The sequence below is a fragment of the Lynx canadensis genome, chromosome C1 (genome assembly GCF_007474595.2).
Source record: "Lynx canadensis isolate LIC74 chromosome C1, mLynCan4.pri.v2, whole genome shotgun sequence".
Classification (NCBI taxonomy): domain Eukaryota; kingdom Metazoa; phylum Chordata; class Mammalia; order Carnivora; family Felidae; genus Lynx; species Lynx canadensis.
The window spans coordinates 32,820,695-32,834,067 of record NC_044310.1 but is presented as its reverse complement, the minus strand read 5'-3'; the positions used below and the strand labels follow the sequence as shown (position 1 = coordinate 32,834,067).

General features: G+C 44.4%; 2 protein-coding genes across 5 annotated transcripts in view; both read right to left on the bottom strand.

The window, feature by feature from the left end:
• Window positions 1-7,270, bottom strand: part of LOC116738255 (myocardial zonula adherens protein-like) — a 45,644-nt gene extending 38,374 nt beyond the window's left edge. For both annotated transcript variants that reach the window (XM_032594268.1, XM_032594269.1), the window contains exons 1-2: window positions 6,687-7,270; window positions 2,011-2,066 (exon numbers count right to left, since the gene is read on the bottom strand). The gene's annotated coding sequence lies outside the window, so the exon portion shown is untranslated. The remainder of the gene's footprint in view (window positions 1-2,010; window positions 2,067-6,686) is intronic.
• A 2,625-nt stretch (window positions 7,271-9,895) lies between these two features.
• On the bottom strand, window positions 9,896-13,305 carry PPCS (phosphopantothenoylcysteine synthetase). 3 transcript variants are annotated; one of them, XM_030326210.1, is made up of 3 exons: window positions 12,716-13,305; window positions 12,441-12,544; window positions 9,896-10,747 (listed from the first exon to the last, which is right to left on the bottom strand). In XM_030326210.1, the coding sequence occupies exons 1-3, from the start codon at window positions 13,221-13,223 to the stop codon at window positions 10,424-10,426; spliced, it is 936 nt and encodes a 311-aa protein (XP_030182070.1). In that variant the 5' UTR covers window positions 13,224-13,305; the 3' UTR covers window positions 9,896-10,423. The 3 variants fall into 3 exon arrangements, with proteins under 3 accessions (XP_030182070.1, XP_030182071.1, XP_030182072.1); XM_030326211.1 differs by having other exon boundaries at window positions 13,161-13,243; XM_030326212.1 differs by lacking the exons at window positions 12,441-12,544; window positions 12,716-13,305 and adding an exon at window positions 12,222-12,418.
• Between the last annotated feature and the right edge of the window lie 68 nt (window positions 13,306-13,373).

Here is a 13,373-nt window from a genome sequence, read left to right as displayed (position 1 = left end):
CACACAGGAAGAAAAAAGGACCCAGGTCTGGATCTTTGTACCCTATGTGTCCTCCTCATGGCTGACAGCTAAAAATCTTGTCATGCTCCTCCCCCCCACACTCCCATCATCTGGTCCCCATTCACATTCTCCTTCTCCCTTTTTAAGGCTAAATAATATTCTAGTTCCTGTCTGTGTGTGCACACATGTGTTTACATTTTGTTTATTCACTCATCTGTAATGGACATTTGGGCTGTTTCCACCTTTCAACTGGTGTGAATTAACAGTTCTGTGATCATGGGTATACAAATATCCATTTAAGTCCCTGCTTTCAATTGTTTTGGGTATATACCTAGACGTAGAATTGTTATCATATAATTCTGTTTAACTTTTTGAGGAGCTGCTGTACTGTTTTCCAAAGCAGCTGCACCATTTTATGTTCCTACCATGCAATGTAGAAGGGTTCCCATTTCTCCACATCTTTGACAACGTTTGTTATATTTGTTTTATATATACAGTGATATATATCATAGCCATACTAACGGGTGTGAGGTGATTGCTCTCTTAAACTATAATTGTTTTTACAACGACAGTGAGACTTTAGTCCCTGGACCATTACCTCTCTCAAACTACCAGATATTTTTGGCTTTTCCTGCCAAGCCTGGACCCAACAGTTGATCATTTCACCTCTCATCAATGTCCCCCCTTATCTTGCTCCTTGCCCCACCTTCCCTGAAAATCCTAGCCCTGGAAAAGTTCAACCATTTGCCTTTTCTACATCTATTTTAGTTTGCTGAGTGCTGGTATGGAAAAATAAAACAAGCAAGCCGACTGAAGCCACTACAAATTCATGGTTGCAGCCTGAGACAAGCTTCTCGGCTGCTAGATCATTCTATGCATTCTTTACCAGATTCTGTTACCATTTCACTCAGCAGCTATTCAGAACTTTCATCTCTCCCATCAAACTCCAAGTCTTACCTCTCCCCTCTTTTGGCAGATGATCTTGTCTCCCACAGCACTAGCAAAACTAGGGTCATCATATGACTTTGTCAGCTTCTTCCCTTCCAGCAAGGTACTAGCCTTCATCATTAGAGACCTTGTTCTCTTTCCCCCTCAGTGGAGGAGATTTCCATCCTCCTGACCAAAGCAAATTTCTTCACCTGTGTTCTAGATCCTGTCCCTATGGCTTCTTCAATAAAGCTTTTCTTTTCTGTATACTCATTATCTCCTTCTCTACTGATCTCTCGCCCTTTGCTCAAGATGTTTGTCTTAAAAATAAAGATACAAAAATAACCCTCCTTTGACCCCACCACATTCCTCAGAAGCTACTGTCCTCCTTCTAATTTGTCTTCCCCTCCTCAAATAACTACATTTTGGCTTCTGTTCTTACCACTATACTCAAAATATCAGTTACCAATGGGCACCTGGGTGGCTCAGTTGATTGAGCTTCCGACTTCAGCTCAGGTCATGATCTCACAGTTCACGAGTTTGGATCTCACGCCGGGCTCTGTGCTGACAGCTCAGAGCCTGGAGCCTGCTTCGGATTCTGTATCCCCCTCTCTCTCTGCTACTCACCACTCATGCTCTGTCTCTCTCAAAAATGAATAACTGTTAAAAATTTTTTTAAAAATCAGTTACCAATAACCTTCAAAATGCCAAATTGGACATGTTTCTGTAACTTTTATATATGATCTCTCTGCATTATGTCCACTCCTATCTTGAAAGTGGTTCCCTTCTCTGTTCTGTGGCATCACTTTCTCCTGTTTTTACTCTTACCTCTCTGACCTTTCCTTCTCTGTTTTCTTCCTGGGCTCCTCTTCATCCACAGCCCCTTGAGATGCTGCCATTCCTAAGAACTCTGCCTTTGGCTCTCTGCCTTTCTCACTACTATGGTCATTAACAGCTTGGGTATAGGAGTCTGACACATCTTGAAACCCTGCCTCCACCACTTTCTGGTTTCATGACTAGGCAAGTCACCTAACTTCTTTAAACTTTGGTTTCCCCCCAAAGTGGATTAATAATAATGCCTACCTCATGGGATTGTTAGCATTAAATAATAATCCATCTCTGTGAAGCTCCGGATCTATCTAGAAAAAATGGGAAGAAACAGAAACACACTGAAGTTAGAACAAACACAAGTGCATGTGGCAAAGACTGCGCTTTGTCCTCCAATATTTATTCTTCCCTTTCCCGCAGCGTAAGATAATCTGGTTTCCCGAATGATCACACGTCTGCCTGCCTTACTGCTAGATACAGCCATGTGACTAAGTTCTAATCAATGGGATGCAAGTGGAATTGTGTGCCACCTCTAGGAAGTGCCCTGAAAGGAACAGGATTCCCCCTTCCTCACTCGTTCTTCCATTCCACTGGCTGGAATGCACACAAGATAGCTGAAGTTCGAGCAGCCATCCTGGACACCATGGGGTAGAAGCCACATGCCACAGATAATATACTATCATGAGAAAAGAAATCTGTGAATCTCTGACAATTTCAAGATGTCTGGACTGATTTCTTCTTGACTCTTATTTGGCAGAAATAAGTTTCTATCTTTCTCCAGCCATTTTTATTTTGAGCTTTCTGACCCTCATGGCCAACCAATCCAAACTACTACAGGAGGGTTACTTAAAGAATAAAACACAAGGGCATACACTGGAAAATAAATATAACTACATAGGAGCTGGATATGGAACTGTGCAGCGCATCCTGGACTAGACTGGAACTAGTCTAGCCTGACCCATGAGGTCTTTCGGCTCTGTCGTTTCCACACGAATCTGCCCCCATTTGCTAGCTTTTCTACATGGATGGACTTTCTCTGCCTGCTCATCGGCCAGGCTAAAAACAGCCATTCACATGTTAAGCCTATCTAACTTTTCAGATAAGTCATTTCTGTTCTTTATCTTTTAGTTCAAATTCATGAAAGAGGGATGATTATTTTTTGCTCACCCAATGAACTGTGCCCCCCTCTCCAAAGTTAGTTGTATAATCCTCATTCAGTCCATTGTGACTAGAATGGGTTGGAAGTAGGGGTATAAATACAGCCACCAAGGTCTCCTCTTTAAAAATTTTTTTTAAATGTTCATTTGTTTTTTGAGAGAGAGAGAGGATGAGAGAGAGAGAGAGAGAGAGAACGAGCGGGGGAGGGACAGGCAGAGAGGGAGACACAGAATCTGAAGCAGGCTCCAGGCTCTTAGCTGTCAGCACAGGGCCGACACAGGGCTTGAACTCACAGAGCGCCTCGTGCATGACCAGAGTCACGGACCCTTAACCGACTGAGCCACCCAGGCGCCCCAACCAAAGTCTACTCTTTAAGCAAGGATTGCTGGAGAGGTACAAATTCCAAAGAAGAGGATGTAGGCTAGGAAGGCAATCTAAAATGAGTCTACTATTTAAGGCCAATGCATATCTAATTGTCTGATGAACAACTCAGTTTGAACAATCCACTCATCTTTCCTTTCCACCTGGTCCGCCTTCTGTATTCAATAGTTAATAAAATCACCATCAATATAGTTTCCTAAGCCAGAAACCTGGGAGGCATCCATGGCCCTGCCTTCTTACTTATCCCACTCTCATTAACAACCAGTCCTGAATGTGTAGATTCTCCCTCTTATCTAACGGTGCTGCCTTAGTGTAGGCTCTCCTCATTTATTATCCAGTTTATTGTATCCATAACTGATGTCCCTGCTGTCAGGCTGACCCCCATCCACAGCCCTCAGACTGACCGTTCTGAATGCAAATCACTTGCTGCTTATCATTTGCAGTGCTTTCAGGAAGAGTTCAACCCCTTAGCTTGGCACCAGAGATTCTTCACAACCTGGTTCCTGCCTGTCTCTATAGCCTTGTCTTCCGCCACACCTTGACATTAGCCTTCCACGCCGGTACACTCACTGATCCCCCTCATGCTGCTGATTATTTCCATGACTTTGAACATTTGGGCCCCTCTGCCTGTTCTGCTATGACATCCCAGAATGCACATTTTCCCAGGGGACTTACTGGGACTCAATGGAGATTGAAAATTCTAAAAAAGCAGACCTTAAAGCAATATAAATCCATTATTTGAATTATAAATGCTCTGACATCTAAACTGTGCCTCAAATTATCCACATATCAAAGCACACACAACTATTCTCTACAAAGTAGATACTGAATAAATGCTCATTAAGTATCTTAAAAACTTTTAGGGGCCCCTCAAAACTTCCAGATGTAAAGAATGAGTTGGTAAAGCTGTCAAAGCAAGCTGAGACAGAGAAAAAGGATTTTAAATGGAACGAGGGCAAGAAGAATGGGTGTAGATTCATCGCTTCTCGTTCGTATTTCCCTTACAGGTGCCCTCAAACTACGGTGAAGGGGCCAGGACCACACCTTGTGCTACAGCACATCTTTTGGCTCCGAGCGAAAGATGAGGTTGGGATCTCATGGTCTTAGAATGACATTAGGAAACAAACGTAAATAGCATGGCCACAAAAACTGAAATATCCAGATAGGCTACTGACCCTAATCCTTCTTTCTTCCTTCTACACAAATACAATTTAAAAATTATAGACATCTTGGGCTGCCTGGATGGCTCAGTCGGTTGAGTGTCTGACTCTTGATTTCAGCTCAGATCATGATGTCATGGTTTGTGGGATTGAGCCCTGCATTGGGCTCCATGCTGAGAGTGCAGAGTCTGCTTCAGATGCTCTCTCTCCCTCTCTCTCTCTCTGCCTCTCCCCCACTCATTTTCTGTCTCTCAAAATAAATACACATTAAGAGAATTATAGGGGTGTCTGGGTGGCTCAGGTGGTTAAGCATCCAACTCTTGGTTTTGCCTCAGGTCATGATCCCATGGTGGTGGGACTGAACCCCTCGTTGGGCTCCACACTGGGTGTGCAGCTTGCTTGAGATTCTCTCTCTCCCTGTCCCTCTGCCCTTCCCCTGCTTGCGCTGGCACGTGCATGCCCCCTCCCCCCCTCTCTCAAATTGAAAGCAATGTTTAAGTGCTTAAAATATAAAACTAAGAGAAAAGGAAAGTCAACGTGTACACTATCATTACAGCTATGTAAAAATGCACACGCACGAGCAAGGACTGACCCAGAACAGAAAAATAAACTCGATACGTTAGGGCAGGGTTTGTCAACCTCAGCATTGTTGACATTTGAGCTGAATAATTCTTTGTTGTGGGGGGATATTCTGTGCACAGAAGGATATAAAGCAGCATCCCTGGCCTCTGCCAACTGGATGCCAGTAACATCTCCCTAGCTGTGACAACTAAAAATGTCTCTATCCATTGCCACACATCTCTTGGGGAGCAGGATCACCCCCTGGGTTTAGAACTACTGTGCAGGGTGAAAGAAAAGTTTTTAAAAGTTACTGTTTGGATGCCTGGCTGGCTCAGTCAGTAGAACATAGGACCCCGGATCTCAGATCTCGGTGTTGTGGGGTTGTGAGTTTCAAGCCCCACGCTGGGTATAGCGATTACTTCAAAATAAAATCTTAAAAAAAAGAGTTACTTTTCAATGTTGCCATCATGTTTGTTCAGTATATACATTTTGGAAGGGAAAGGTAAACCCCTTGCGATATAGCATCTAACACTGTTTTTCAAAAGTTAGAACTTATCCATTAAATGTGAACAACTGAAAAAGTTTCAGAACTTCTACCCCCCCCCCCCAATCTATTATAGAAGAGAAAGCTGAACTTCTCAGTGTTTGGAAACTTGACCTGGCTGTAAGTATGAGATATCATAAATAAGTGTCGTAATTGACCTGAGAAATAAAAATATCCAAATCATTCTGGCTCCCAAAATACCCTCTCAAAGTGTACACTTTGCATATATTCAGAATGGTTTACATTTAAATCCAAATACTGAGAAAGAAATAGTATGACTCAACAAGGAACACATACTTTAAGACAATTTAAATAAAGTTTTCCAACTAAAAGGAAATTGCACTGGCTCTAAATGAAACTCACTCTATTTTTAAGGTCCTATGTTCCAGTCTTTTAAGGACCACTAAGAGTGCTCCTTTGCCAAAAATATTTCTTTTCAACCACTCCTCGTCATTTCTGTTTCTTGGCTCACATAGCAAAGAATGCCTTCTAGTTAAGAAACTGACATGAAGAGAAGGCACAAGAGATGCTGTTTCAAGCATCTCCTCTCCAGAAAATTCTATCGTATCAAGGCTTTGAATTCATATGGGCTCATGAAAGTTGAAATCCTGTTACATGATCATCCTGAATGATCTTTTCACATGCACAAAAGCATCGTGTATACCTAACATAGTATTCACTTGAGCCAGGAACAATCTTCTTTCTTTATATAAGCCTGGGACCGGCCTAAAAATGCATTTTGGTTGTTTTCCCCTCCACTTTCAAAACACACTAGGCTTGTAGAAATTTACTGTTTGTATTTACCAATGTGCGCTTCTCCATGTTAGTCTCTAGTTTACCCAAGACAGGAAGCTTGCCACAGTGCAGAGAAACAGAGAAAATCTTCCAAATGATCCCAGAGCTGGAGAATGTGGAATACTTAGCTACCCAAAGCATTGTAGTAGGAAAGCAGAGGGAGGTGGTCTATAGATGGCAGAGGTGGTGGAGACGAATGGACATTCAGTGACGCGCAGCGTGGACAAGAAAGGGTGAAAATGGCTGTGGAATGAGCAGGATGAGAAAACTGGCACTCTGGGTGATGAGAGAAATGGATGAGGTTGTAGCTGGAAAGGCAGAAAGTAACTGACTTGATGACGTCTGATGCTGAAGATGCAAAAGGCCTCCAGAGCTTCATCGGGAATTAAGGTTCCGCATGATGAACCTAAGGCGAAAAGGCAGAAAACAGCCTACAACCAGGGGAAGCCGTGGCTCCGAGGACTTCGTCCGGGCCGGGACCTTCAGGCGCGGTTGGCGGTGCAGGGCCGAGTCTTCGCCTGGGCGGTGGGAAAAGGAACGCCCGCCTAGCTGACTGACAGGGTTCCAAGCTCTCTCTCAGCAAGACAGGCAGCCTAAACCTAAAGGCCTGGGGCGGCTGGGTCCCAGGAGACGGACGAGCCCTTCTTCAGGCGGTTTCACTCCAGCCCGCGACTACAAAGGCAGAGCTACGACAGGCTCTCCTGTTTCAGGCCATACTGGGGAGACGAGCGAGAAAGACGTAGAATGCTGAAAAGGGACGGGGAGTAGGCGCTTTCCTCCTCGGGGCTGAAGCGGGAACAGGGGGAACCTCAGGAACCAGGTCGGAAATTGTCTTTTGGAGAGTCCCGAGTCGCACGGCTCCTCCACCGCTGCTCCGCTGCCAGCTGCAGGTGCCTTCTCAGGCCGGAGCGTCATAGCAACCGCGCTGGCCGCAGGGACGCCAAGGCATCCTTCCGGCGGGAACCATAGAAACGACGCGCACCATTGGCTCAGGGGCTGCTCTTCCTGTGGAGACAGTGCACACCATTGGCTTTTGGGTCGTGGGGTGGGGTTTTTCGGCAGGATTGAAGGTACGGCTCATTCCGTTGGCTTTGCAGTAACCATGGTCACAACCGGGCGCACGCTTGCTACTTCGGGGATACATTTTGTTAGCGGGCATTTATAACTATCAAATAGCTTCCCGCCTGGCCTTATCTAAAGACCGGGCCTAATGGTTTTATTTTTTTCTAGAAGTAACTTCATTCTTAAAAGGGAGAGGGTCAGGAGTTCTGAGTTTTAAGCCTAGATCCGTCACTACCTGGGGCGCCTAAGACAAATCACATTTTTGGACCCGTCTTTATTACTGTAAAACATGAATAAACCGGACTTGACTAGAATTGTCCCTGAGACAGAGCTCTTTAGAAGTTCTAAGCACTAAAGAAGAAGGAGGAGAAGAAGAAGAAAGGGGGGGGGAGGAGGAGGAAGAAGAGGAGGAGGAGGGGAAGGAGAAGTCCCAAGCACTGAAAATTCAGTTTGGATGAACCCTTCCTTCCTCCACCTATGTCATGCAAAATAATTTCTAAGTGACAATTCGACAGAGGCTTGGTTTATATCATCTTCATTTAAATGCTCTTATTGCAAGATTCTAGTTCTTCAAAGCTTGATTTGACTCCTGTTTTGGGGGCCCTTGCTTTGCTGATACCCCACACAGGTACATTTCAGTCTTATTCTAGTTCCACATAGGATCCTTTCCAAAGCTTGGCCAGTTGTCTGGACAGATCTTATCCCTTACTTTCTGTAAGTGCTTCAACCATTTCCTCGTGCAAGAGCCCTGCAAGAAGTGTTTTTACTCTGATCTAAAATGCTCACCACCATCACTTCCGGCCCACTTGACTCCTACTTATCAGTTCAAGTGTCACTTCCTCCAAACAATCCTTGGTCATCCAATCTAGATCAAGTGCCTTCTCATTCGCTCTCATTGACTCATGTTCCTTTTCATTATTTCTTCCCTTGCACACTCCTATTTGCTGTTAAAGAAACAAACAAAAAAATCTCTTGGAATATTAACATGTGTGAATACTGTTTAAGTGCTCCAAATGAAAATTAAACTGAATTGGGAAACACTTTAAATAATTGCATGTAGGGAAGTGGCGTTTATTTAAGCATAACAAAACAGGATAGGAAATGGTTCTCCAGGGAAGTAATAATTATGGCAGAAACAAACATTAAGATCTCTTCTAGTTTTCACTCCATTTGCTCTTATTGGACATTCCAACATCATAATGACAGTCATCATTCACATAAAGCAATAGATGTAGGGAAGAAAATCAATCTTTTGCTTCCTATCCCTTCAGTACTGCAGCCACTGCTGACAGAGCTTGTTGTCTTTGAGGTTTTGCTAATTGGACCTTAAGTTAATTTAAAATTTTTGTTCAATGAAACTGCTGCTTACAGAATAGTCCTGATTGCTGCAGTTATTTTTCCTCTGCTCACAGAGTCACATCTCCTGACTTACTGATTTATTTCAATGCATTTCGGCACCTCTACTCAAATCTTTTCAACTAAAATTGTGCCTGTCATTAGACACAAGGGGGTACCCTTCCCAACTCCATGAAATAGCACTAATTATATTTTATTTTGTTAAAAGTTTGAGAGAGAGAGTCAGCGCGAGTGGGGGACAGGGAGAGAGACAGAGACAGGGAATCCCGAGCAGGCTCTGTGCTGCCAGTGCAGAACCCGATTCCAGGCTTGAACTCATGAAACCGCGAGATCATGACCTGAGCCGAAACCAAGAGGTAGATGCTTAACCTACTGAGCGACCAGGTGCTCCACTAACAGCATTTTAAATCAAATATGTATAACTCCTATTTCTATCTACTTATTAATGGTAGTTTTTCAATATGCACTCTGGATCATCCTACAGATCATTAGGGGATTTTTCTGAACCACACTTCTTGTGCACTCCCAACCCAAAGCGCAGAACAGTGAAAGTTGCTTTGAAATCTTAAGAATTCAGGGACCAAGAGAGGCACCAGAATAATACTGCCACCGCCAGAAAATACACCAGAAAATTTAAGCGCAGGTGAAAAATCTACATGCCAGGCACCAGACTAATGCTTTATCTTCACTGTTTTATCTAATCCTCGCCACAAAGGGCATTACTTAGCAGAGAGATTTATTATCTCTGGTTTATAAATGAGGAGCCTGAGAGGAAGTTAAGGGTGTAAGCTTACAAAGGTCACAGGTGACACAGCTGGAACCATCAAACTTAGGCTGACTCCAAAACCCATACTCCTTACCACATTGTAAAGCTTCCCTCAAGGCAGAAGTCACTAATAGGTCCCTGCCTGGCCCCGGGGTAGAAGCCAAAGTTAAATTTCCCCTAAGAGCAGTTCTAAAATATTTGAAAGGCAAACTGTTATCTCAAATAGAGTCAATCTAGAAAAAGGAGCAAAAAGTAAATGTAGGGGGAAGCACATCACTCTACAGGGAATCTATACCAAGGGAAGTGTCCTTCTCTCCTACTCCCATCTTTGATAAAAACAACATCATTTCCATTGTGTTGGCTTTTGGGCACATACTTTATTGCACTTTATTATTCATACATCCATTTCCCAAACAGAGACATATTTATTCATCTTTTCAATCTTCATAATCCTCAGGACCTACCACATAGTAGGCATCAAGAAATATTTGATCTTCAAGGCATGGCCATTCATGCATCCCTAATCCTTCTCATAGTATGAAGAAGGTTGATATTCAGGCCTCACATGTATATGCTGAGGCATATAGTTCCCAATGAGCTCTTTTTCTAAAGGTGAGCAACAGTTTGTGTTCATTTTCAAAATCCAGATGATAATCAGGTGAGTGTGTCAGGTGGTTTGGTCGTAACTGCTTTGCTCTTGTTTTCATTTTTATGGAGTATGAAATGACCTTTAAAAGACAAATACCAAACTATATTCACCTGCATACCACTCACTGCTTTCTCCCTTCATTTTCTCTGTCTTTATGAAAGCAAAGGGTTTATTTTCACCACTTGTAAGAGCCCTGATCCACTGAACAAGTTTTGATCCTACAAAGGCTTTTCACTTCAGTTTTTGTCATGTATAAAAGCTGTGTGTCGAGACTGAAGATCATCCACTATCTTGTCTTCTATATCTACACCTTTCTCTACTTCTTCCTCTGATAGCAATATCTTGGTTTCTGAGTCTTTGGTTAGAATAACCACAAAGGACCGTCGTGACTCAATGCTATTAGCTATCACCACTTGATGTCGATAAACTTCCAAAGCATTCCGTGCACGATCAAGTATGATGGAAGGGTCAGTCTCCAACTTAAAGGAAATTATAAATGCTTTGGGAGCCCAGTCTTTAACCAAAGGAGAAAGCATTTTTGGCACCATCTTCATTGTTATCTGTATAGGAAAAAGAAAAGCTTAATAAGCAAACAAAGCTCAGTATCTACCAGGTCAATCTCATGGGAAACTAAGGAAGCAAGAACTCAGATTTTTGGCTAAGTCAGTTTAAGTGGTATTTCTCATTGTCAAACTTTTCAAAGCATTTATACATGCTTGGCATAAAAGCCTTGGTTCTAGAGGGTTCATAAAGATACCTAATTCCAAGGCTTTATACAAATCCTGGGACAAGCCATGAATTAACCTTGCCCTACCACCCTCATTACCATTAACAGAGCTCTAGAAAAAGAGCATTATATTTTATTAAACATTCCCCTCATTTTACCAAACGCTCAAATAAACAAATGCAAATAATCTGTTCATGCAAATCTATAACCCAAATGTAACTTTGGCAGCAATTTAATTAAAGTTGGGTTTTTAAACCTCTGCCTAAAATATTTCTTGCACCGGTAGAATGGCTATTTGACTCCACTTAAACACTGTCACTCGTAACACATCTTAGCGCTGAAGAAACAGAACTGATTTTTATCTTCATTTGATCAAAACTCCCACTATGCCATTCTTGATCCCTTCTAAGAATGTTGAGTCGGTTTGTGTATTTTCAAGGAAGAACCGAAAAATACAGGATACACCAAAGCTCCCAGATTTTTAAAAGTGTGAATTTACTACGATAATTATCAGGATTTCCCCCTCAGAAAGTTAGCATAGGGATTATACATACATTCCCCACTTAATTTTTCTGCTTAGCATTTTCCACTATCTAACATAGTATGCATTTGGCTTATTTATGGTCTCCTCGGCAAAGGAGAAGCAACACAGGGGCACAGTGTATTTCTTTACACTGCTTTATCTCCAAGTCCTGCCATAGTATTTGCCATATAGAGGGTACTCAATAAATTATTTGTTGAACAAATGAACAGCAAGTGCCCCACAGGCAGAGTTTCTCCTTTTAAATTCTGCTTGTATCATAAATGATTAAGAATTCTCTCAGGTTCCAAGAAGCCAGATCATCTCAACATCTGAACCACACCACTAGTCACCCCATACCCCTTCCTCAAACTACAGCCATCATGGTTATCTGACTTACACCCACCGCTCTCTCTCTAATTTACCTTTCCTATTGATGCCAGAATGTTCTTTTCAAACAAGAATTTTTGTCTCATTCTCCTACTTGTTTTCCTTAGCTCCACAGGATAAAGTTCCTTAAGAGGGAATACAAAATCTTCTGCGAAGTAAGCTCTCTTCAGGCTCCCCACTCTCCCTGCTCTCCAGCCTTACCAAAGAATTTCAGTTCACCGCACACTGCTCATTTCCAAACTTCAATCTGTACTCAATCTGTAATGACCTTCCCTACTTTGTCTGGTATACTCTCTACTCATCTTTTAAAACCCAGTTATGTCATCTCTTCCAGGAAGCCTTCCTTGACTTCCCCAAGATTCACTCACCCCATGCTCTGACTTCACTTTGTACGTACCTCTACTAGAGCATTTATCACTCTGTACTGTAATTATGTCTGTGTCCAGCTCCCTCACTAGAGTGTGAGGTTCTTGAGGGAGGGCGGTGTCTTATTCATCTCTGTATCCCTAGTGCCTAGCACATACGGAATGCAGAAAGGCCATCTCCAGATCAAGAGGGAATTAACCCAAGATTGATTATAGGGGGATCAGATCTCTGGAAGAGAAGCGCCTGTCACCTGCAGTGGGCCCCCAGATGACTGGATCTTGTGTTCAGGCATTTCTGAGACAGGAACATAGAAATCTGACACGGCCGCAGCCAGGTAAAACATCGCAGAAGAGCCTGCAGAGAGAAGCACAGGGTGTAATAAATCGGAGTGGGATATGGGATCGGGTCCTTTTCAACTCAGGCTCCCTTGGCTGTGAGACCGCGGATAATGAAAAGGTGAGGGGAAAAGTGTCTGGGGGAGAAAGGCTCTGCCTGCAGGAAACCTTGGACTCCTAGAGCACGCACCCAGCGGATTGAGCGCCTGGGCCGCAGCCTGCAGCAGATGCAAATAGTCCGCCAAAGTGGAGAACTCCACGGCAAGGAAGGTGCCGGCAGCCGCAGCCTCCTGGTAGCTCCGCAGAGCGGCCGCGAAGCCCGGAAGTGCATTCTCCTCGGCCTCCAGGCTCAGCAAGCCCGGAGGGGTTGAGCCGCTGGGCCGCAACGCCGACAACCAGGTCTGGGGCGGGAAGCGGTGGGCAAAAGGGAAGGCGGAGCGAGCGCGGTACAGGAACAGGACCCCGTAGCCCGCGGCCAGGAAGGCCTCGGCCGAGGTGGCACCGCGCCGCCCGCTGCTGAAGTTGTCCAGGAAGCGCACTGGTCGGGCTTCCAGGGGGACCTTGGTGCCGCCGGACGTGATCAACACCACCCGCCGGCCCTGCGCGCCCAGCCTGGCGGCGAAGCGAGCCATAACCTCGGCGTAGCGCGCAGCTCCCGCAGGCTTGGGGAACTCGGCGACCAGGTCCACTTCCGCCATCAGTCCCTGGGCGCGCCCCACACTGGCGCACACTCTACCGCCACCGGCGCCGCGCCCCAGCCCGGCTCCAGGTCCCCGCGCAGCCGCAATAGCGAGGGGGCGGACCTTTACCTTACGCCGCACGCCGGCGCCAGCCTTCTCCGCGTCGGG